This window comes from Anomalospiza imberbis, chromosome 19, assembly GCF_031753505.1.
Source record: "Anomalospiza imberbis isolate Cuckoo-Finch-1a 21T00152 chromosome 19, ASM3175350v1, whole genome shotgun sequence".
NCBI classification, from domain to species: domain Eukaryota; kingdom Metazoa; phylum Chordata; class Aves; order Passeriformes; family Viduidae; genus Anomalospiza; species Anomalospiza imberbis.
In genome coordinates, this window is record NC_089699.1 from 8244419 (window position 1) to 8269331 (window position 24913).

General features: G+C 50.0%; 2 protein-coding genes across 8 annotated transcripts in view; both read right to left on the reverse strand.

The window, feature by feature from the left end:
* LLGL2 (LLGL scribble cell polarity complex component 2) overlaps nucleotides 1-9322 on the reverse strand; it is a 34063-nt gene extending 24741 nt beyond the window's left edge. For 4 of the 6 annotated variants that reach the window (XM_068209503.1, XM_068209505.1, XM_068209504.1 and 1 more), the window contains exon 1: nucleotides 936-1043. In XM_068209503.1, coding sequence (XP_068065604.1) covers nucleotides 936-1010 — 75 coding nt within the window. In that variant the 5' untranslated portion in view covers nucleotides 1011-1043. Of the gene's footprint in view, nucleotides 1-935; nucleotides 1044-8166; nucleotides 8174-8834 lie in introns of those variants that run through there. The other 2 variants (XM_068209501.1, XM_068209500.1) reach the window with 2 other exon arrangements.
* A 490-nt stretch (nucleotides 9323-9812) lies between these two features.
* Nucleotides 9813-19935, reverse strand: TSEN54 (tRNA splicing endonuclease subunit 54). 2 transcript variants are annotated; one of them, XM_068209507.1, is made up of 12 exons: nucleotides 19886-19935; nucleotides 19413-19565; nucleotides 18230-18293; nucleotides 18006-18089; nucleotides 16677-16775; nucleotides 15673-15725; nucleotides 15236-15334; nucleotides 13513-14132; nucleotides 12988-13048; nucleotides 12167-12283; nucleotides 11529-11573; nucleotides 9813-11087 (listed from the first exon to the last, which is right to left on the reverse strand). In XM_068209507.1, exons 1-12 carry the CDS (start codon nucleotides 19912-19914, stop codon nucleotides 10937-10939), a joined length of 1575 nt encoding a protein of 524 aa, XP_068065608.1. In that variant the 5' UTR covers nucleotides 19915-19935; the 3' UTR covers nucleotides 9813-10936. The 2 variants fall into 2 exon arrangements, with proteins under 2 accessions (XP_068065608.1, XP_068065609.1); XM_068209508.1 differs by lacking the exon at nucleotides 11529-11573 and having other exon boundaries at nucleotides 19886-19929.
* Nucleotides 19936-24913: the final 4978 nt, after the last annotated feature.

Consider the following 24913-nt stretch of genomic DNA (forward strand, 5'->3'; position numbering starts at 1 on the left):
GGTATGCATGGAATTGGTTTTGCTCAGTACCAATTACATTAAATCATTTATCTCAAATATCCACAGTTCCACTTCAAGTATCCATCTACACTACAATTACAATGAATCAAGGAGGTTATTTCCTAGGCTGATTTCATTTATGCATTACACTTTGCAACAAAATTCCATTTAAACCTTAGAAACACAAAACCTACAAATATATTTCTGCTCCCCAAAGAAAGTGTAAGTAGCCGTTAGCCTAGCCATGATTTAATACTAGGCATTTTCAAAGATAAAAGCATTATGCTCCTGGCCAGAGCTCAAAAGAAAAATGCCCAGAGTGTTGGATAGATAGCACAGCCATTACAATTTCTTCTTCACAGAGGGAAGGAAAAAATTTAGAAACACATTCAGACTAAGATAATAGTAAATTCATTATTAATTGCCATTGTGCTGCCTAGGTGCTAGCACAGCCTTTTAAATGCACATTTAAAAGCAGGGGTACACTTGTAAATCCAAAGTATAATCAGGGACAAAGAACTCTGGCTTCAGCTGCATCACAAGCTGTGGCTTATATGAATTTTTAGGAAAATGTTTATTTTCCTAACAAGGACTACCTATAACAGAAACAGTCCCAGCACATAGCAGGACAAGTGACAGACCATTCAGAGGATAGAAAGGCTGCTGTGAAGATCTCTTCTTTCAACAACTGCCACTCAATAGCATCACAATATCCTTCCTCTTAAAAAGGAGACAGAATTGAGAACACGCCCAGGACCTTAAAGGAAACTACTCAGGCACATTGGAGGAGTAAAAGGCAGAACTGAAAAAGAGAACAAACCAGCACCTCTCCTAAATTTAACTTTTCCACCCACACTCAAGTGGTTTTTCCCTCCTTTTGCAGGATGCAGTGGCTCAGGACAGGTTTGCCTTGAAGTCTGAGGAAAGCCCCGTACCTTGTTAAACTGGAAAAGGTCGCGCTTGAGCCTCTCTCGAACTGGATCGTGTCCGGGTCTTAAGAACCTTCTCATTTTCCTTGCTGTAGTATCTTGGCAACAAAAATCCTAACAAAATAGAAAAGAAGAGTCTATATAAACACAAGCAGCCTGAGCAGAAAGCAGGCAGAAGTAGGTTATTTATTTTGGTTTAGCAGGTAACAAATCAGCCAGAGCAGACTGAGACAATATCACTATCGAGTGACTAAAACCTGATACCAGTCTAACACAGCACTCTGGTGCAGCACTTCACAATTCTATTTTCACATTGATAAAGCAAACTAGTACAGATAAAACAAGAGGATTCTGAAAAGGGTCTTGCACTTGGCCATTTTGCGATCCCTTGAGTTGATGCTATCCAAAGAAAAGGAAAAACTGCAGCATTTGCATAAACGTTCAGACAAACCCAACCTAAAGGCCAACTCCCAGGCTCAGGCATTATTGACTAGCATCAGTTTTCACCCCAGGTAACCCTCCAGCCATTGAGCCAAAGAGAGAAAGAATCCCATTTTCAGGTCTCTCCATGGGCACGGCAGAAAGGGCACTGTGCTGCCTGCAGGGGAGCTGCATTAATTATTAACTTGCTTTTGTAAAATATCAAGCCGAACTCCCTGCTCGAGGTGGGGGTAGGGAAGGGAATTTCGCACCTGCAAGTCACTGTGCAGCTGAAGCACAAAGCAGTGTCCCAGTGCCTAGTCTCTCACAGCAACAGAAGAATCCAAGCAGGACAAATCAGGCCTGACTCGCAAGCCAGCAATCACACGAGGAATCCCAGGCTCCAGCTTCCTACTCTCTACAGCTCAGGAGGCTGTCACATCTCCCCTCTGCGCAGGTACTAAGTGACAAGCAAACCCTGCCAACTCAAGAGCAAAGGCTTGAATTCACATCCTGAAAACTTACCCTGGTGTTAGTGCTCCTGCCTGCCCTGGCCATTTCTCACAGGCTGCAGTTTACAGGCACTTCACTCAGTATTTTATTTTAATTTGCTGGACAGAGAGCAATTTGCCAGCTACTCTGTACATGACACACATGTGCAGTGGGACCAGAACTTCTGAGGCGTAATGAAGGGTCAGAATGGATATTATACATGGTCAGAAGAGGTTCATACACACCTACAGTAAGATGGGGAGCAGGGGACTGATGTTGCATGAGAGAGAGGGACCAGGAGCACCAAAGGAACTGGCAAGCGAACAGAGGGGCTTGAACCCTTCAAACAGTGGAGCTGGAGGTGAGTAACTATGGGGATGAGCCTTTCACACCTGCAGAGATAGGAATAGCACAGCTGGAAACAGGGTGGCTGCCTCTGTGCTCCTGCCAGCAACAATGGCCTTTGGATAACAACCTAAAGCAGCCACTCCTGAAAAGCTTGAGCTGTTTTTCAAAGAGTTCCTAGCAAGGCCTTGCACCAGCTGTGAAGGTCCAAAAGAAGGAAATGGTGTGCTAAACAGGATGCTCCACAGGCATATTTTGAGAACTCCCTTTAGAAACTCCCTGAGCTTGAACTTGTACCTCTTTGTTGCACTACTGCCCTTTTACCTTTCCTGCTCACACTCCAACATCTCCAGTCACCTGTGCAGCACTGCCCTGAGCTCACCAAAGGCCTGTAATGCAGCCCTGGTTCAGAGGACCAGAGGATCACATGAGGATCAATCACCTGAGTCACTTAGGCCCTAGAATTACTAGGATCTACGTGACTGGAATATGTCACCTACGTGACATTCCAGTCACCGAGAATCACTGGCAGCACCAGCTACCAGAGAAAAACTGGCTCTGAGCAGGGCAACTACAGCTGTTTGTGTTTGTGGGCCACCAGCACATGCAGGGTGAAGAATGTGCACAGAAACAAACCTATGAGGACCTCAGAAAAGAGAGGAAAAGTGTCGTTTACTTGGAAAGTAAATCCTTCTACAATGATTTAGCACCTCAACTGAAACTTCAAAAATAGTGTCAGATCATAAGACTTCTTTTATTAGACATCCCTGAGAGAGGGACATATTTTCACAAAGCTACATTCACTTCAAGTTAGCAAAAGTTACAGAGCAGTGACAAGGTGCTGCGCAATGAAAGGACAGCACATCATGCCCATGGATAACACACAACTTGCGCTTAGCCAGACAAGGAAAGTGCCAAGGAGACACACCCTTTCCCACTGTCAATCAATATCCTGGACCTGTTAAACGAGGCAAACCCACAGAGAAACTCTACTAATTACCCTCCCCACTTTAGAACAAAAGACCTCAGCTGTGCCAGCAGAAACTCAGTGTTAGGAGCAAAGAAGAGGGGGCTTGTTTTGAGAGACACAACTTTACATTTAAAAACTTGCTAGAATGTGTTATCCTAAAATATTAATGGCGTCCTGAAGCATGCCGCTTAAGCCTGCTTATGCAAGAGCTCCAACATTCACACTCCAGCCCACAATAACTTGTTCAACAGGCTAAGAAGTGTAGCAGTTCTGAACTGAGCAGTAACTCACTTGAAGAACCATCACCCTGAAGGGCTGAGAGGATCAGAGAAGGCAAACTACAAAAGTCACCTCTCATAGACTGATATCGGAGTTTCTTTCTGACCAAAGAACCTTTGGGGGTCACGGTATGGGAGAGGATGAGAGGACAAGCAGTTTTGAACAAAGGCAAAGCAGGAACAGCATCCACTGCAGCACAGGTTGGCCAAGAGTTATTATCACAAGTTTACAAGGCTCTTATCAAAGAGAAGAATTTTGGTTTTAGTACAATAAGCAAGTTATCTCTTCCAATTCTAGAAATAGATTCCACAGTCTGTATAATCTTATCTTCCAGATGCACATTTACATTTTAGCAGTTTAGTCTCTCTCCCACACACCTTTGGAGTCTTACATAAAATTCCAGCCCCATGTGCTCTGCAGTTGTCTGCCAGTCAGCATTTACAACCATCTGGTAACAGTTGTGGCTACCAGTAGCCAGAGAGGAATTCTCCAGTAGCCTCTGAAGCTATGCCAGGTCTGCATGTATCTAATGTTCTTCTTTTCCAGGGAAACAATTCTTTAGGCTTTCAAAGACAAGTCTTTTACCAGAAACTATGTGCAACATTCTTTCTTTTAAGATGCATTGAGGGAAGCTGTCTAGAGGCAACAATAGCCCAAGGCTGAGCCAACCCAAGTTTTGCTGGTACTCAGGACATGGACACCTGACAGCAGAGCTCAGAGTGCCCCAACATCAAACTCCTACTGCTTCCTTACCTGAATGCTCACCTAAATACAGTAAAGTCCCCTTTTTCACCTCATTGGATTAGATCCAGACACAAAGCAAAATCTCCTCACTATTCATATGGAAAGGCAATGAAAGCATGAGTGGCAAGACAATCCTGTTTCCAATCAGACGCCAAGGAGCAGTTTAACATCACAACCAGATTTCACTCTGTCCTTGCTCAGCTCCATTCATTTCACGGCATGTGAACTCATATTCAACAGAAGGACAAGTGCTCCTTCCCAGGAGCAGCATTAATTGTTCCTCACTGCTGAGTGTCACCAATCCAGAGCTCCACGTTTTCCTTTGGCTTCCTTGCTTCTGCACACAGCAATGTATCTTGATGCCCGTGCACAGCTTGCTGAGACACTCTCCATCATTTTCACCACCAACTTGGCACAGGCCCTGGCAGGGAACTACCCTGTGCAGAAATTTGTTGGAATGTTTCCTTATGTCCTCTCATGAGAGTGGAATTTCCAGCCAAAATGCTGTAAGTCCCGATCACACAAGTTAATCCAGTCTTGCAAGAAGAGGAAACCCAGGTCAGAAGTTTTATTACATAGACAGTATTAAGTGTGGATGCAGTCTCAAGTGAACCCCACAACAAAAACATACCCATAATGAGTTTATTTTGCTCACGTAGCAGAGTTGCAAGGTACCATCTGTGAGCTTCCTTGGCAACCTTTACTCAGCTTGAACAGGTTTTCAATGGGATACAGTCCAAGAGCCTTCTTTTCAAAATGCCAGCAAGCATCTCAAGAACTCTTAAATCCTGCCTTGATTTAGGTTTCCTTCTCATTCCTTCCTCAGCACTCCTTCCTGCTTACAGGTCCTTAAAGGGAGAACATCTACCTATGCAGCTGATAACACTTTATCAACCCTGCTAAAATAAAAGAGGCCTTATCAAGCAGCTTTGTTTGAACTCCAGGCAGTTGGTGCTGCTGTAACAAACCGTCACTCCCATGGCCTTGTCTGAACCAGGTTCTCTCCTGCAGCCAGGAGTTTGCCCTGTTGCTGTTACCAACACAGTCAACAGCAACACAACAGAGGCTGGGTCAGCTGCACAGCAAAAAGCTCTTCTTTAGCACCAGTGATCTCACACCAACAGAACTGCGCAAAGTATCACTCAAACACCAGATTTATCACATTTATCGATTACAGGTGCCATGACTCACTGTGAAAGGACAAATTTAAGAACAATTTTAGCTTGAAATCAATGAAACGAGCCTGAGCTATTCTTTAATTGTTCATCTCTACCACCCTGCTTGGCTGTGACACGCTGTCATGGCAGATACTCAAGAAGAGTACAAGCCAAGCAGAACAGCTAAAGCAAGGGAAGGAGCAGTTGCGGTACACAGAGAGAAGTGTAAGACACCACCTCCTCTTCCCAGGAGAAGGAAGATGCTCTAACATTAATCTCAGTTTAATGAGACCATGCAGAGATCTCCTTACACAACTGCTGAGCCACTGCTACCCCCCGCCACTTGCAGTTTTATAAACAGGAGAGTGTTCAGGTGCACCGTGCATACAGTAGTCAGCGAGGAAAACCAAAAGATCCTTTAAAAAGAATTTATTTCAGTGAATCTGGAGAGACAGACAGTGAAATGAACAACTGAACAGACTGTGGCAACACTATGTGCAGGTGGTTGCCCTCCTAAAACACAAACAATATCAAACAAACTATCAGACATCGATTCTCCAAGAACTCTTTGAAAATAATTGAGAATTAATCACACAACTGAGGCAAGTTCATGTACTGCCAACAGCCTTGTACTTGGAATTACCAGGAACCACCCACCTGCAATGAATTTGGGAATTGTGCAAACCTTGTGTGTCATTAGGACTTCTATTGTGTTCTCCTTGTCATGGGGGCATGACAACACCAAGTTTCAAAATGCTACAGCAGAACAAAGTCTTTGCACTGAACAACATTATTGCCCATGATGCAAAACCTTTTGCAGGCTTTGCTAAGGAGCGTGAATCAAACAGAAAAGTGGCTTGTAACTTTGGAGCAGCACTTTACAAACAGTGGGTCGATGGAGCAAATCACAAAAGCATTTGCTTCATAAAGCAACACAAAGAGATCCAGCTATGAGAAATGTTTATATGAGAACTGGAGTTTCCACACAATTTCTGCATAGAAACCAAACCAGTGCCTCCTTTGGTATTTTAATGAAATATGATTGTACTAGCAGTATCATAGACCCTTATTGCCATGTATTAACTGCAAGACATAGGTTTAAAACCTCCCTTGCTCTTTGACATTTCTCAAGCTTCTGTGTCAGCCAAGAAAAGACACACCTCTTCCATAAGCAATTCCCAGGAATAATTATGTTACCATACCAAAGGCCACTGGAAGATAAAGGGCTCTCAACTGGTTTAACTCCTCCAGTACTTTTCTTTGGTCAGCTGTTATAGCAGATGCAATTTGTTCAAAACCAAATAAAAGACGTTCCTCAGCACCATCCTATGAAGATGTTTGAGAACTCTTCTCCCTCTCCAATACCACACACTATACAGAGCCACTTGACAGGCTACAAGCAGCACTGAGCAGGATTAGGGACTGCTCACTACTGGCCCGGATCATCCTCATCTTCTCCATGGGCCAGTCTACCCCTGCAAGGAACGTGCCAGGATGCATGGAGGAGCCTTGGGACGTACCAGCACTTTGCATTCCACTTGCCAGAAGCACCAGCTTCCCGATTCAAAGCTAAGATCACCAGGCAGCTGCTCTGGGCACACAGCTTCAGCTGGGACTAGGTAAAGCCAGATATTCCAGTTGACTGAAGTGCTCTCAGATGACTACAAAGAGCAGCATTCCCCATCAAGTAAGACATGACAATGGACAACTTTTACTTCTGCCATCTCAGTGGAGCTGTCCCCCTCTCCTGGCACTATCCCCACACCAGCACAAGACTTTGTGCCATTGGCTGCAGAAACACACACACAGGAGTCTGATTCAACTGCTCTACACCATCAACAAAACTAAACACAAATAGGCAAAGCTTTCTCCAACGCCAAGGTTAAGCCCCAGCTCCAGGAGGGGAGATACCAGCAAGAGCCTGTTCCCTTGGCACAGTGAAGGGCAACCTGAGACAAAGGCTGAACAACTTCCTTCACCGTTTTATTACACCTGTTTGCTGCCTGCTGGAAGCAACGTGCTCCTTCATTCAGCAAGTTCTCAGCTTTGGGGAGGGGAAAGAAAAACCACTAATAGTGACAAGATGCATTTAATACGGACATAGGAAAAAAAAAAAAAAAAAAGAAGAGAGAAAATGCTAACAGAACATCCCAAGGGAGTCAGAGTCACTGCAGTTCTTGTTCTTGCCTTCTCCAAGACCCGCTGCTTGGAGCCAGCGGCAGCACGGGAGACTTGCGGGGCCGGGCTGCGAGCAGGGGCATCTCCGACCGCAGGACCGGGCGGGAGCGGTTCCCGCAGCCCCCGCGGAGGCTCCGCGCGCCGGGAGCGGCCCCGGCCCGGACCCGCTGGGGAGCCCGGCAGGAAGTCCCGGAGCGGCCACTGCCGCCACCTCCCCCGGGGAATCCCGGGATGCGGAGCTGCCGCGCGGTACCCGCGGGGCTGCGCTCTCCGGCCGGGACGGTCACAGCGCAGCGAGCCCGGGACCGGGCACAACAGCAAACAAAACCCCAGCAGCCCTCAGCGCCGCGGCTGCGAGTTCCACGGGGAGACACTGCCGGAGTCCCCGGGTGCGCCGGGGCTCCAGGTGTGGGCAGCCCCGACGCGGCCGGCCCAGGAAGGGTGGAGAGCCCGGGCACCGGCGCAGTGAACCCCCTCGGGGGCGGGGGCACCGGCGAGCACCTGCCGGCCCGGCCGCGCAGCCCAGCACGGGCGGGCATGGCGGGGCCGCCCCGGAGAGCTCTGCCGGGGCCGTGCCGGCCGGACCCCCCGCCGGGACCCCTCCCGGGAGCCCCTCCCGCCTCCCAGCGCGGCCCCAGCGAGCGGCGCTCACCTGCGGGGGCTGGGGCTGGGGCCGGGCCGCCCCGGCCGCGCTCCGCTCCGCGCCCGCTCCCCCTCAGCTGCGCGGCGGCGGCGGCCTCGCTCCGCGGGCACCTCCGGGCGGGGCGCGGCGGGGCGGGGCCTGGGGCGGGGCCGCCCCGTGGGCGGAGCCATGCGATGCAAACTGTGTGTGTGGGCGTGGCCTCGCATGCTAATAAGGTCCGGCCGCGGCTCCGCCTCTCTTTCAGCCAGCGCACTCATGAATAATTCAGCAGCGCGCTCGCTGTAGCCAATCAGGGAGCGGCACCGCGCGGCTCGGGGAGCGCGGGCACCCGGCGCCGGGAAAAGGCCGGGAAAGGGCGGCGGGGAAAGCCGGGGCCGGACTCCAGGGCCCTTCCTCCCGGCTCCAGCCCCGCGACGGAGCTCCCAGCTTTCACAGCCCTGCCTGTGAAAATAGGCAGACGTTGCAAAGAGTCGAAGCCTTCGCTGGAGAGAGGAATACAAAGTCCCATTGCACAGCCCCGCAGCAGCCACCCCGTGTCCTGCTGCAGGGAACAGGAGATGGACAAGGAAGCTGTATTTATGTAAAGGGCAATGGTAGGTGAAGGTCTGCCCTCTCTGCATCCATGCCAAAGCTTGAAATTACCTCTGACAAGGGTCCAGTAGCAGTATTTCACCCACGTTTCCAAAAGTGATGTTTTTCAATTAAATATTCAGTTCTCTTATCTTCTTGCAATGCTCAGCTGATCTGCATCCCAGGCCAAAATGGAGCAGTGGTATCAGTCTGGATCATGCTCCTATTCTGGGCTGGGTAAAGGCACCATCAGATGTTACAGTGCTGAGCAAGGCAGCCACAGTTTCTCAATCCTCTCTGCAGTGGTTATTAAATTGTAATTGTCTTGTGCTGAATCAGGGAGTCTCTGCCCCAGTGAAACTCACTGGGTGGCTCTGGTAGAGTTCATTGATACAATTCCACCTTGGCATAAAGAGATGAGACTGATTGAAATCAACAGGAGTTTGACCTAATTCCAGGACAAAGATGAGCCTTGTGGGTCAGGCTGGAGTTCTCCTGGCTGCGCCTGTTCTTAGAAACTCCCTTCCCACTGCCTTTAATCTATAAAACAGTCTGGGAGAATGCTGAGGGCAGCTCGGGCTGCCAACCCCGGCTTTAGCGAAAACTATCAGAGCCAAAGCCCTGCTGGAAGGAGGAAGAGGAAGGGGAGGGAGCGTGGGAGGAGCCGCCAGACCCCTCACCTCAGGAGAGCCCCGCCGACTTCCAGCATCTGATAACCGGGGCGTGTGTGTGAAACTGGAGCCGGCGCTGGCAGCAGAGCCCCGGCACCCTGGGCTATGATACCTCTGACCACGCAGGAGGAAGATGAACGAGGAAGAGGTGTCGTGTGCCGACAGGAACTGCACGCGGGTGTAGGGACACCTCCAGGCTCTGAGTCACGCTGTCCTCCCCGGGAACAGGGCAGCGGCTGCAGCCAAGCGCAGTCGGCGTGGGAGCAGGGTTAGCGGGGTTACACAGCCACAGGGCTGCTGACCTTGAGCAGGCACTGACCAGCTGCTGCTGCTCGGGTAGCCTCCACAGCCTCCCTCTGCATAACTTAACATTTCCAGGGGAATTAAGAAACGCAATGAAGAGCCTGCATCGTCGGAAAAGGATTTTTTTTATTGCTTAGCCTTCTCCACATCTCCAAAAGGAATTAAAAAAAAAAAAAAAAAAAAAAAAAAAAAAAAAAACACATCTAAACCAGTTGCTATTACAGTTCTGAAAAGTTTTGATATCAAACACAGCCATGCTTAGTTCACCTCCACCCACTGAGCAGACCTTCTGGCACCTGGCACTTTTGGCATAGAGGCCAAAGCAAATTTGGTACCTAGATATCCTGGTGGAGAGCAGATTGGAAAGCTCATGAGGAATTTTGAGCTTTTTTCTTTACTCAGGGACCTCCCATGTGCAAGAGAAATAACAAGGATCCACAGCCAGGAAAGAGGATATTGGGCTGAAAGAGAGGGGCTGCAGCTCAGCCCTGGTGAGACTGCCAGATGCAGTGTGCTCATAGTGGTGGTCAAGTTTTAGCATGGCTTAACACTGCGTGGCCAAAATGCATCTCAGCACAGCTGCTGCAGTAGGACAAGCTGCCATTGCAATGCTCTGGGGCTTTCTGTGGCCTCTGGCTCATGAAATTGTGTTCAAGGCACAGTTTCCTGCTCTCAAGTGTCTGGAAACTTTCTTCCAGGTGACTGAGTTTATGGCTGTGCCTTTTTCAGACCAGAATCTGATCTGATGATCCTTGGCACAGCTGAATGACAGAGGCTCAGGCCACCAGCACTGATCAGCTTATTCTGTCCCTGACTGACCTCAGTGACACTCCAACCACTCCACTGGTATAGCACAGTGGCTCTTTACATGTGACAAAAGGATCACCAGCAAAGTGTTTTCTAATGGTTCAGAGCCAGCAAAAAATGACTCAGGAAAGGCAGGCTGGTGGTCCATGAGGTGAGAAAGCTGGAGAGCCAGTGGCTTCAATAACAAAGCAGTGTGTACTCCAGCCCAGAAAAGCACAGCTAAGCCAAACAGACTTGTATGCTGTAAATTACACATTATGCCTGAGCCATCTGGGTGGGTGAAGTCCTATCAGCCAATAAAGTGGTCAACTTTCAGGTTCCAAGTTATCCCAGGCTCTGTTTTCTGTAATACTTCATTAATCAGGAAAACAACTCCTGAGTAAAGCTCTTCCCTTTATCCCATCCCATTTCTGCAAGTGGCAGCAACTTCAGTGATTAACATCAACAGGCAGCTTGAACTCCTTCAGTGAATAGAAGGTGATTTCTCCATGATCCACCAGTGCAAAGACCAGCGGGACGTCCCCGCTAAGATACGTCACCTGCTTCAAAGCCCGCAGGGAGGGGATCTGCTCATCAAAGCTACAGAGAGAAAAAAACATCCTGTTTGTTCTCCAAGCAAGAGGAACACAGAGGCAAAGCTGTCCTGGCCACACATCACAACAGCTCCCTTTGGCCCGAGGAGCTGGTAGTGATTCTCCCCACCCATTGTAGTCCAAGCAGGAGGCTGCCAGCCCTGAGAGTGAATACCCAGCATGCTGGGAACTGGGAGCTGTTGAATCCTCTGCCAAAAACAAGGATAACTGCACACTGCTCCACGCTGTGCCCATTAGATGCGGCTCACAGCGATACTGGCAAATGGTCAATCCACTGCAATCTTAATACCTTTGTGCTGGGAAGATCTTTAGGTTGCTGGGATCAACATCTGAACCGCTTTTCCCTCCTTTTAATTCTGCAGAGTATGTTAGCTCATCAATGAAAATATTTATGCAACAAGGATCATCCTACTGGCTCAAGACATACCTTGGTAAAACTGCATTACCACCTTCCTTGCTCTGTCTACTACAGCTGCAGAGAGCAGAGGGACAGTTTTATTAAAGCAAAATGAGAAAAGGCAGAAACTGAACTTTGTACCTAGCCATGGAGTTCAAGTACCAGGTCCTGGATCCAGCAAGAAAGGGGATACCTACCCTCTGTTCTTAGTGATTTTAACATTACACTTGACAAAGATCAAAATACTGAACCCATAGCTCAGAGCCTGTAGCAAGTTCTGGGGAGGTTCATCTCTGCAGAAATCCACAGTGATCTGCACCGACTGAGGATTCAGCTCCCATAGCACTGGGTTCTACCTGAATTTCACAAGCATCGCATAAAAGCTGTGGCTTCTTCCTCCTGACTCCCAGCGATACTCAGACATACTCAGAGCAGCAAACAGATGACCAAATAGTGTGGGTTGAATGCAAGGGCAAGGGAAACGGGGGGCAGCCACCAACAAAGGAGGAGGAACTGAAAGGAAAAAAAAATCCTGGGCAGGACCACCCTCAAGGGAGACACTCTGATGATCTGTAAAGCTCACAAGATGCTGGGTCATTTACACATCATTAGGACTTTGTTTCCACAACAACTGCAAAGTTTCAGAAACAGCACAAGACTCACGGTACCTCCGAACACACATCCTGACATGGGGCTTCCCAGGGTTTGTCTTCTTAAACTTGGACACAGCGTCTGCTTGATACACGTTGAAGTCTATCTTCATGGCCTCTGGGTCCTCCTGCAGCCTGCAGGGGAACACACCCACACAGGTATGGGATCGAAACACTGTAGGGTATGGGTACAGCAGAGAAAAGAGGGAGCAAAAACTCCCTTCAGTTTGGGTCTAGTTTTGACTAGTTTGGGTCTCTTGAAAGGCTTCACTCCTCGAAAGACTGACCCTGCAACTGAATTAATTACTTTCCAGAGCTTTCCTGTAGTTAGACCAGAGCAAGATCCTGGCTCACATCTACCCCACGCCCTTGCAAGAAGCAGCACTAACAAAGTGAGGAGCAAAGCACTGCAGGGCCTACACACAAGCACCACACAGACTCTGAGGCAGGAGCAGAACCCAAAGTCCCAAAGCCAAGGTTTTGTAACCACTGAAGCGGGGATGGCAGCACATTCCAGGGATGAGGCACAGGTGAAACCAAATCAACCTCTGGCTGGGGTGCAGAAAGGGAAGGGCAGGGTAAGAGAGGAACCCTGCTGTTTTAATTGGCCTGGAAAGCCCTGGCTCAGCTGCTGCAGGATCTGGTACTTCATGGAAATGTCACCCCCTCACTAGAGATGCTAGAGGGTCATGGAGCAGAGCACTGGGTTCTCTTGGCACCCTGGAAGTGTGGCAGCTCCAAAACTGCTGCTGGGAGCACCTCACAGACCTCACAAGCAGGGACAGTAACAAGACACTCCCGCTCCCCAACAGCTCCAAGCTGACTGGCTGGATACTAACCGGGAGGCTCCATCCAGGATGTGGGAGGGCTGCAGCACACTGATCTGCTGGAGGAGCGCAGCTGGAGGGAGAAGGAATGGGAAAGGATCAGACCAGCAATTTCCCTCCCAGGGCACTCCAAGCACTCCACACCACCCATGAGCCTTCCTCCTCTGACAATGGCTGGCAGCTCCACAGTCACCACTGGCTACTTCAAAGACCTCAACTTCCTCGTCTCCTCCCAGCACACAGCCCAGACACTCTGCAGTTGCTTTGCATTTTGCTGGCCCTGAGTGCACATGCCTAACAGCCTAGCAGGAAGGACTGCAATACAGCAGGACATGGGGAATGGATTAGAAGCCCTCCCAAGGCCCTGTTTATCCTGGCACTTGAGTAGGCTATAGAAAGATTCTCCTGCTCAAAGTACTGTCCCCAAAACTGATGTTCAGCTTCAACATGTCATCCCTTTTGCTGCTGCATACCAGGCACTCTTTCTCAGAGCTGAGGGGGAGAGAATGGTCCCTGTCAAGTTCCCAGAGCCACTACCTGGCGAGGTCACTTCTTCTGGCCGCAGCAGCGGTGTGACAGCTTGGTCCCAGAGGTGTGACGGTCGCTTCCAAACCCTCTGCTGTCTTCTCTGCTCCAAGAGGGCTTTGTACTCCTGCCAGTTGGAGCAGCGCCTCACCTCCTGGTCGGCATTGACACTGCTCTTGTACCTGCTCTCCCTCTCCCGCTGCTTCCTCTCCTTCCGCGACAGCTTCTCCTGTTTCTGGTTGATCTGTGTGCACCAGGAAGCTGCGTCCACCTCCCTGCCTGGCACATTCTCTGGCAGGAGCCTGCTGTCAGGGGAGGGCAGATGTGTGCATGGCTGATCTGAGGCCACGTTGGGAAAGGTGATGGTGGTAAAATCCCAGCGGGGTGCATGGGTGCCAGTGCTGCTCTCCTCTCTCTTCTCAGCCTGCCTGCTGGAGAAGCTCAGAGAGTCCTTTTGTCCTGTATCAAGAGGAACTGGCATTGACTCCCCCTCTGCACTGCCAGCATCTGATTCCTTTGGCTGCACTGACAAGGGCTTTTCATCCATGGGAATGGAGTCTCCATAGTCATCTCCATCTTTGTCTTCAGCTTCTGGAAGGTCCTCATATACTTTATGTTTCTTCTCATGCAACCTAAAGACAAAGGAACAATAAAAAATTCAGGGAGAACATGTGATAGAGTTTGCTTTCCTTTAAATTCTGCCTGCTCCCTGCTAACAGGAAGAATGCAGTCTGACAAGCCTGAAGGAAGGACAGCAAAGGTGGCAGGAACCCCCAGATAGGTCTGCAAACCCTTCACAACAACCTCCTTGTTTGTGAGACAAATGAGAAAATAAAAAGCAGGCCAAAACTTAACAGTGAATGCCAAATGCAGATGAAACTTCTGAGAAGTCCTGCACAAGGTTTGACTTCAATGCCCAAGAGAATCTCAGCCTTGATTTGTATAGATAATGTTCCCAACCTGCCATGCCAGGTCCACACCCCAGACACTGACCAAACACCTCCATGCAAACACTATGGACTTCAGCCAAAGCAGCACAGGCCAGGCAGAAACCTGCCTGCCAGCACCTCTTAGTGGTGTGAGATTCAGACCCTGATTCCAGAGAAGATGGGGCAGTTCTTAGACCAGCAGTTTAATCTCCCAGTTCCTACAATTCCACAACTCCTTAGGCACTGCTTTACTGTCAACAGAGACTCTCCAGCCTCGTCCTCCCCGTTTCTGAAAGGCTGACGCCACCTCCTGGGAACTGTCAGAATTATGAGAAGAATTGCTCATTGTCAGGTTGTGGTGATGTTTTGGACACGGGCAAGCCCTAGGACACAACTCTGCTCTCTGCTGCTGAGTCTTGGCAGGTAAGTTGGACTGAGGAGGTGGATAAATGCAAGATGTGCACTGTGGTAGCTGTGCTCCTGCCAAAAAAAGAGTAGGAGGAAGCACCTGACACGTGTTCCTTTTGCACTGACCTCTCCATCCTCTCGTGGCATCTCAGCACCACAGGTGGGGAACCTGGGGGCACCTTGCCCCTCTTAGCCCTGGCATGACACACATATGTGACAAAAGGGAACACTGCAAAGCGTTCAGGAAAAGTGCTGCAGCACCTGGGGACAGCCAAGAGCACCGGTGCCAGACAAGGTCACCCCCAGCAGGAGGGCCTGGGGACACTGCAGCAAAGCAGCTGCTCCTGAGCCAGCGATGCCTGAAGAGGATGGGAGAAGGCTTTGGACCACATCCTTACCAGGGGCTGGAACTTCTCCTCCTCTTGCGATAGTGCTTCCCAGAGCTCTTGCAGTGACTTTCCAAGTTCAGCTGCCTCTCGTAGGGAGAGGGGACAGTGCTGGAAGGAGAGACCAACACGGAGGTTAAGAGCAGGGTGATGTAGAGGAACTACCTTCTGCTCAGCCCCCAGGATACAGCAACCAAAGACACAGAAAATGGCCAAGTGGGGCCAGGATGGCCCTCAGTTCATGCCCCATTTCATGTTCTAAACCCCCTCCTTAGGAGGGAGGAGCAAGGAAGGGTAGAGTGACACTTTTGGCCTTTAATCCTCCCAAGAGGTGGAATGCAAGGCCAAAATCCTCTTCTCTGGTCCCATTCCCTGGGGCCAGGCAGTCGGTACAGAGTCTCAGGGTCTTCAGGAAGGAGAAAGCAGCACGGGAAGGAAAAGTTGGTTACCTGGGGTCGAATCTCAGTACAATATAACCCAGTTGCTTCAAGTGGCTGAACACCTTAGAGCAAAGGAAAACAAGAAGGTTAAATGACAGCTCTAAACACAAACAATTGACCTCAGTTCCACTATGACTGAGTGATGTCCTGGGGTGCCTTTATGATGGTCATATCCCCATTCATCTGTTTAGCCCAGAAATAGGTTTTGCACCTTTAAGATTGGTTCTGAGTGCGAAAGTGGGGGGAGAAGAAGCGTGCAATTTGTTTTCAGAAACTGCACTCACTCCTCCACATTCCAGCTCCTGGACTGTGTTGTCTGTGGACAGACAGACGGTGGGACAGAGCTCTCCTTTGCTTTTAGTCAGTTTTTTGCTAGCTGAGGCAGAGAAGTTCCCTGGACTGTGGTTTTTCTTTTGATCTGTTTCATCTGCTCTGGACTGAACACCCAGAAGAGCCCCGGCTGCTCACACATGTGGCCCACTGGGCCAGGCTTGGGCCATGGCATTTCCAGAGCCGGAGGGACTGATAAGAGACTGAGTGAGCCGAGCTACAGCCCACGAAGGGGACTTTCTTGTCATCTCTTTTGGAGCAGCAAGAGGTTCTATTGTTTAATATATTTCATTTTCTTGTGCTGGTGAAGGCTTTGCCTGTTAAATAAACAGTTTTTTCCACTCTTCTCCAAGGAAATCTTTTTCCCAAACCAGTTGGGGGAGGGGCTGCTTGAATTTGCTTTCTAGACAAAACCTCTTTAGAGGTTTTTCTCCCAAAATTGCCCTAAACCAGGACAGTGAACACAGTGTGGCACTGGCAGAAGAGAAAATGCCAGGGTTAGGACCCCAAGCAAAGGTGGGGAAACAGGAACTGAACATCTGGAAGAAGGTGAGTGGGAACAACTGAGGATGACTTACGTCCCCGATCATCCTACCCTGCTTCCAGCCACTGGAAAAGCTTGTGTGGCAGAGTCTGGGCTTTCTGCCTTCATCCTCCTCCAACACCTGGAGGTCCAAACACACCTGGTAATGTGACAGGCTCATTGCCTCCTGGCACAACAGGGTCTCGTAGGCTTCCTGGATTGACAGGGGCACATCTCTGTAGAAGAGCTGGATAGAGCCCTGCAGGGCAGAAGCTTGGTGTGAGTCACAGGAACAAATCTATACAAGCTCACACCCTGTCCTTTCCCACTGGTCCTGAGAGCTGGGTGGTCTCAGCACCCTCCCTGACATGATATCCATCTCTCCCCATGTGCCACCTGGACTACTTACAGTCCCTTTCCCATACCCAGTTCCCCCATACCCTGGATTTGATCAGCCAGGTAAGAAGTTCCCACCCACAGCTCTCAGCTCCTGCATCTGTTCAGAGGATGCAGCTGGGAGCAAAATGCCCAGCTGATAAAATAACCACTGCTTGGAGAGATAAATTAACTTTGATGATCTGAGTGATTCAGGATATGGCACAACAACAAAAGCACTTATGACCAGCATAACTGAGAACTGGAGCTGAGGAATGAACGGCAGTTTCTGGTGGCATCAATTGGTGCCTCCTCAGAAGCATCTACTTCCTTTACAGACCCAGAGATCCCATAGGTAACTTCCCCAGGGAATAGCAAATTACCTCCAGGAGGTTGTTTTAGGCTACACCTCTTTTTCCTCCTTTTTTGTCTTTTTAAATGGTCTTTACTCATAAAGAAAACAAAACCCTATAAACCTTTTCCATGACATAGGCTGAAGGCATCTCACTGACCTTTTCTGCTTTTGAGGGGATTTTGTACTCAGCATCTGACTAAACCATTTTATTGCCATCAATTTGTTTACAAACTGTTTGTCAGAATGCCTGGGTTAAAAAAGCCCCACCTTTGCTGCCAGGATTTAAGAGATGGCATCAGACACTCACAATCTGTTTTGCTAAGGGATAAAAGTTCCCTTTAGATCAATGCACCAATTCTACGGATAACAGGTTTTGGTGAAGAGACCAAACAAAGCCCTCTCTACAGCAAAGAAATCCAGCTGAGCCTTAAGCAGCATTTCTGCGAGCAGAGGAGCACTGAACACAATGTGGTCCCACTGGTCTGTCTGCCACATTTAAATTTCTTTCTGCCACATATACTGGGAAGAAATCCCAAGCAGCAGCCCCAAAGGTCTCTGCTTAAGCTGAATGAACTGGCCACAGATCCAACTAACACACTCTGTCAGTGACACAGAGGCTGCCTGAGAGTACAAGGTATGAACCCATAGCCTGGTGACAAACAGGTCCATCAGCAACACACTAAAAGAGATAATTCCTTGAGAACCAGATGTTTATCAGTTGTTACAGCTCCTCCAACCCAGTGCCCGCATCCTACTTACACACTCCAGCAGGTACAGAGCTTCCTCGGGCAGCAGACATTGTTTGCCTCGTTCAGAGAACCCCATGGTGTGCCAGAACTTTCCCTGGAACAGGAGCACAAATCCCTGATGGGTTCTGGCTGTTCCCTGCTGACAGCCAGGCTCCCTCCCATTGCAAGAAGCAAATTAAGGAATCTGTGAGGCAGCAGGAGATGATGGCACTGAGCACACTCTGCAGCACTCACCGCAGGGGACTTCAGCTCCACAATGCCTTGTTCAGGTTTCCACTCAGCCTTCACCAGATTTCCCCTGAGAAGAATAAAGATTAGTCTGTTAACCCTGAGAAGGTTAAAGATTAAGGTTTGTTAGCCATGAGAAGGTTAAAGATCAGTTTGTTACTGCTAGTGTGGTCTACAATCAGCTGCTGGTGTAGCAACACAAAAGAAGCTCAGGAAGGTGTAAAAGGCAGGAAGTTTCCAGGTGGCATTTTTACAAGGCTTTAGAAAGCCATCATCCCCTGGGTCTAGCAGCATCACTTTATCATCACCAACCAGTTAAAAGTGTCTTCAGTCAGCACCACAGAGACATGTCCACAGGCTACAGCAGCTTGCTGGAGATGCACGGCCTAAGCCAGGACATGTGGATATTGAGGAACTAACACAGGTTGCCCAGAGAAGCTGTGGCTGCCACGTTGCTGTAAGTGTTCACAGCCAGGCTGGATGGGGCTCTGAACAACCTGGTCTCGTGGAAGGTGTCCTGGCCTATGGCAGGGAGTCCAATGGGGTGATCTTTAAGGCCCTTTCCAACCCAAACCATTCTGTGATTCTGTCTCATACAATTACTCAGTTGCTGTCAAGACATCCTCAAATCACTGTACCCCACCCACGGGGACTCACCGGGAAAAATTAATAGTTTCAGGCCAAGCAGAGAAGGTGTGTGTTGAGAGGTGGCTGTGAATGTCTCCCACGTGCTAAGTGCCAAAGTCTGGCATCACTGCTGAAACCACCAAAACTGACAAACCAGGGACACTGACACCTGCTCAAATCTGCACAAGGCCACACAGGAGCACCAACAAAACACTCTGTAACTTGGATCATGCCCAAGAAGGCAGTGGCTGCTACCTGCAAAGGCTACAGGATTATAGACGCACCTGTAAAAACCAAGAGACCTGTGAGGGACTTTCTGAAGCCACAGGTGTGCCAGCATGTCCCTGTGCTCCTTCAGGGACAGCCAGGCTGTGTGGCACTGCTGCTGCTCCAGCACGGGCACTGAGTGCAGGTGACCTGCGCGGGGCTTACTGTGCTGACCGACACCTCCTGCCACCAGCAGCGAGCTCCCACCCGTAGCCCCCGAGCTGTGCTCTGCCGCCGGCATCGCCCCTTCCTCGGGGAAAGCCATTCCCAGCGCCGCTCCCAGGGATGGACTTACGGCCGCTCCGGGCGCTCCTCGCAGAGCAGCCGCCACTGCTCCTCGCAGCAGCGCCGCAGCCTCTCGGCCTGCCGGGCCGAGCCGTCGGGGAGGAAATCCTTCTGCCCGCGGGGGCTCGGCGGGGCCTGGCGCCCCTCCGGCTGCTCCGCCGTGCTGCGGGCGACAGCGGGGTGGTGAGGGACGGCAGAGCGGCTGACAGCCCCCCGCGGGACCCCGGACCGCAGTGCCCACTCGGCCTCCCCGGGCCGCGGGTTCCCCCGGTACCTCCCTGGCCCCCTCATGGGTGGCTCCCGCCGGTGCCTCCTTTTCGCCGGTACCGCGGGTTCCGGCAGTGCCTCCCCGATCCCCAATGCGCAGGCTCCCCCGGTGCTCCCGCGGCCTCCCGTAGCTCCGGTTCCCCACGGCCCCTCCTCGGCCCCCTCAGCGCGCGTTCCCCCAGCGGTGCCTCCCCGCTTTCCCCGCGTCCGCCCCACCTGAGGCGGCGGGACCCGCCGGCCTCCATGGGCACGCGCCGGACCAGCGTCCTTCCGCCGGCGGGCACGAGCGCCGCCAAGAGGGGCGGGCTCCGCTAACGCGCCCCCTGGCGGCTCGGAGGAGCGGGGACGGGGCCGGGCACCGGCAGGGAGCGGGAAAAAAAAAAAAAAACAAAACCAAAAACAAAAGAGAAATTATTGCTAATTAATATTAGTCCCAGGCTGGGATATCTGCTCTGTCCGGGGCTTCTGGGGAGCAGTGCAGCACCTGGACCACCTGTCCTTCCCCTCTTTCCCCCAGCCATGCTGCTCACAGCACCTTCTATCACGTCTCCCCCCTCTCTCCTCACTGCATTTTGCCCTTTCTTAAATACGTTTCCCCAAAGAAAAACACATTATTAATTAATAAATTATTAGTAACTATAATATAAATAATTCTTAATTTCTCACAAATTCTTAAAATCCTATCAAGTCAATAAATTCTTCAGTGCATTTCCCCAGCATCACTGACAGGCTGTGCCCTGCCATGGGGCTGTCGGAGCCATGTGGGACCAGCCAGACCAGTCTGGAAGTGGCTGTGTCCTGCCCGCTGGGGCAGGAGGATTGTCCCTTCAGTGGTGTCACTGTTTCTCCTGGCTCAGGCTCCAGCAGTGGCTTTGACTGCCTGGAGTGTGCAGTGATCACACCTCTGCCAGCGTGGCTGGACTGGCTGCCATGGACAGATCTGATGGGGAAACGCACCAAAAGTTCAAGTTTCGCCTCAAACCCGTCTCCTGTTGCTGTGGGATAGCTCACAGGAGGCACTGAGCCTCAAGTAGGAAAAACAGAGCTTTTCTCCCCCCTGGAGTCCCTGGTTCCAACTGTGGTTTCCCAGTAGAAGCCCTTTGACAAGATGCCAACAAGAGGAGATGAATGTAAAAACCATTCCCTTCCATTTTCCACTGAAATGATTTAATTTTTGCTTCCTGCCTCATTATTTCCTCTTCCTGAACTGAGCCTTCACCTTGTGAGGGGATCAAGTGATTTTGGCCAGCAGTGCCTCTCCATGGCACGTGGGGGGACAAGAACCCACGGATGGGGTGAGGGGCAAGAAGGCTGTGCAGGGGCAGTGCTTTTCCACCCCGACTTCCAAAAAGTTCGTGTAGCTTGGAGACTGCTTGGACTGCCTGATTATCACATAATCCCAGGACCCCACATCCTGTGGCTTTCAACTTTTGGGCTGTCACCCCTTTGTTTAGCTTGATCTTCTTAAAATAGCTGTGTTTAAATTGCTCAGGGAAAAGCTCTGATCCAGAATTTGCTTTTGTCACCCACTGTGATTACAAGACCCAGAAATGTCAAGACTAATCTCAGTTCATGTTTCTTTTCAATACTGGGATTTTAGCTGTCATGTGGTGGGGGGACGTCCTGTTCCTCTCAGGGGCACCAGCAGAGCCTTGGCGGGATGGGACTCGTGTTCTCCCCAGCTGAATCCTCTTATCAGCCCTAATTCTGAGTGTCATCAGCTGGGTGTGGGTGGTCCTGGGGGCTGCACTTCCTATTCTCCACTTACAAATGGAGGGTGAGGTGGCTCTTTTTTTTCCCTTTGCACATTCTGACTTTGAGTTAAGATTTTTAGCATTAGATTTCTGTCCAGCTGCTTTGAAGCTGTGGTGCTTGTGGTGGGGATTTCTTATGGGTTTCTTTCCTTAAATTTGGGGTCTTTTCACCTGTGTTCAGGGTGGGACCTGAATGCATTTTGAATGGAGCATGACTGTCCTGTGTTCTCTTTGTGGACAGGCTTGTGAAAAGAAGCTGAGATAATGGTCACTGGGCTGAGCAGGGGTGAAACCCGGCACTGTGAGTGAACGGGCTGTTTGAGGGGTCCTGGGAGCTCAGCTAACGATGGATGCGGGACTGTGAGGTCCCACAGGAAGACTGTGGGTGTGTGGCACCAGGGAGCAGGTCAGGATCCAGCCCTGGCTGTCTGGCTGGCAGGGGAAGCCATGGAGGAAGCTGATGAGGGAGGCCAAAGCTGTTCCTGATTCCCCTGTGGGACGCTGCCATCATCCCAAGTCCGAAAGGGCTTGGGTTGCCTGAGGAGACACCACACTGAATAAACCAGAGCAGTGCACGTGGGCTCTTGGAGCAGGTGAGTGTGGTGCATTTGCCCACTTTGCTGTGGTGGGTTTTTTTTTCTGATTGGGAAAAATGTTAATAAAGTGTAAAAAGACCATTAGGGTGAACAGTGGGGGCTGGCTGCCTCTTCTGAACAAGACAGCTTGCCCCTGGTTCTCCCTCCTGCTTCTGACCCTTCTCCAGGGGGGAGCCAAGCAGAGCTGTGGTGTGTGGAGATGGGTTTGAGTCCTTCCAGTCCTTTCCTGTTGTGCTGAAGTCGTGTTTGTGCAGTTCCTGTATTCACAAGTTCATTGTGGTTAACTCCTGGATGAACTTGATGTAAATAGACTCAGTGTTTTTTGAAAAAACAGGAGAAGGTTTGGCCTTAGGATTGTTTTTCTAGTTTCATGTAGCACAGCCAGGTGGGAGTTGGCATGCTCTGTGCTGGAGAAGAGCAGCTCTTCCAGGTACAGTTACCTGCTTTAATCCCTGTGTTAACAACTCCTGCAGTTCCTGTCAGTTTGTTTGGAAATATTTTAGTAATTCTGCAAAAATCAGCTGTGCCTCAGACTTTACAAATGGTAGCACTTGGAAAACAGTGTCTGAGGTGGATAACATTGCCCATCCTCTTGCCTTCATTACAACCCATGGAGTATGTTCTGATACTAGGAGGATTTGTGTGTCGATGCTTTGTGTGATTTGGGACAGAAAAGATGTTGCAAATGTTCAAGACCAAGTTGGAGGGGGCTTTGAGCAGCCTGGTCTAGTGGAAGGTGTTTCTGCTCCAGGCAGGGGTCTGGAAAGGGATGAGTGTTAAGGTCCCTCCCTACCCAAACCATTCTGTGATTCTATGAAACACCCTAAAGCTGGCAAGTGCTTCAATTCTTGTGTGTGTTGCAATACCTGTGGTGTTATCACAGTTGCTCTGAGCTATGCCCACATCATGACTGCCCAACAAAGCTGTAATCATGGATTAGCTGCAGCTCAGCAATCAGTTGTCTGATTTTCATTATACTTAGTTGCATTCTACTGGGACCATCTCAGTTCTGAGCTTCCAGAGCATCATTTAGACAACTTAAACTTCTTACAGTAGACCATGAGAAGGGGTGGTTTGGCAGTCTGTTCCAGCAGGATTTGGCAGACCTTGAGCATACACTGAAGTATTTGGGTTTGGATGCAAAGCAGGTAATGGTGTCAGGTGTTACAGCTTGCCTGGGAGGTGTGGGATCTGTCTGTTTTCTAGCCTCACCTGGGACTCTTTTGGCAAATTCCTCATTGCTTTAGGATGCCTGTGATCATTCCCACAGCGTGTTACAGCTGGGAGTTTGGGCAGGTCAATGGAAAGAGACTTTTGTCCAAAGAGGAGATTACTGAGGAGAGTTTCTGGGCTAAACCACTGTTGTCACTCATCAGAGCTGGGCTTGGAAGATAGAAGGAGATTTTTAAGAAAAAACCAAACAAACATGTCTTTGAGAACAGGACTTGGGGGATTAAGCAGTTAATACCTCTCCATAACCACTATGTGCTCTGGTTTGCTGACAGCTACCACTGCCTCCTGATGGCTGAGAAATGGAAAGAGCTTAAATTTCACTCTGTCTTCTAAATTTGTGGTAGAAACTGCCTTTGTGTGACTCTCCATACTGCAGGACAATACTTGGGGCTCTGCTTGGTGGCAGGAAAACAGAGTTAGTGTTGTTATGCAGAGCTGTGGTACACAATCAGCTACTGGAAGCCCCAGTACTGGTCTGAATCTGGGCTTTCAAATGCTGCTGTGTGGCTTTCTGGTGCTGCTGCGTGTTGGGCATCTAAGGGTTGATTTGCAATCACTTACTGGAAACTGCACTTTATTAATTGTATGTGAGAATCAAGGAACCACCGACAGAGTGCAGCAAGATTGAAATGGTCAGGAGCCTTTCTTACCTCAGTGATGTGCTGGGCTGGGAGAAATGCTGAGTTATTTCTGTCTGGAGAGAGGGGCTGAAGCTTTCCTCATTTCCCCAATTTGCCTTGGCACCCTGCTCGTGGTTCAGCTGGACAGACTGACACTGGGATGCCTGCCTGGGTTGAAGGAGCCTCACTGTGCAGAGTTTGAGGTTACAGATTATGCTCTGTGCTTGAGTTTCCTGACTTCTGCAATGTGCTTGTGCTCACCAGGTAGTTGGAAATGTCTTCCCTGGCTTTGGTCTGGAGAAACACTCTAAATCCTGCTGCTTCTTGCTGCGTATTCCATGAAAGGAGATGCCTGGCAGGGAAATGCCTTCAGGTGGGAGACAAGTGACTGAGTCAGGACACCCAGGGTGCTTTTGGCTTGTGCTGGAGACTGAGGGAGGATATATTGTTTAAGGCAAGGCGTTGGGAGATTAAGGATCTGCTCTGCAGTGTCTCATTAGCTTGTGAAGCTTCAGGCTATTCCTTACCTGTTCTGTGCTGCCAGGCTTTAAACCAAATGGAATGAACAATTCCTGCCGTGCTGCTTGTGTGGCTGAGTCCGTAAACAGAATGAGATGTGGAGCAGCCGGTGATGGTGTGCTCAGCAAGCGTGAGGAGCTGTTCAGTGTCTGCACCAGCAGTCCCAGGACCACGCAACTCTCTTCTGTGTCTGTGTTTCAAAGGTCTTTGCTTAGTTTATTGGGTGCTGGTGTGTACCTCTCTGAGCTCTTGAGTTTAACTCAAGTGCTACAGCAAGAGTTTAGAACAACAATGGTGTTTTAACAGCTCCAACAAACAAATCAGCCTTGTGAGCACCGAGTGCTATCTACAGCACCGTGACAGCTTGAGACAGCTTCAGTTACAGCACTAGAGCAGGTTGATTTGTTCTTGGTACACAAGGCTAAAGAGGATGTTGCTCGCTTCCTTTTCTTATGGGAAGCAAACTGCCAGCAGAGTTATTGGATGGAGTGAAGGGATGAGTCTCCAGCTGGCAGCTGGTGT

Coding starts and splice junctions, on each gene's coding strand:
- TSEN54 (XM_068209507.1), bottom strand. CDS start 19,914: ATGGAGGCCGGCGGGTCCCGCCGCCTCAG. Junction 18,090..18,229: donor TGGAGCTGAAGTCCCCTGCG/GTGAGTGCTGCA, acceptor CTCCTGTTCCAG/GGAAAGTTCTGGCACACCAT. Junction 13,049..13,512: donor AGAAGAAGTGACCTCGCCAG/GTAGTGGCTCTG, acceptor TTCTCCCTCCAG/CTGCGCTCCTCCAGCAGATC.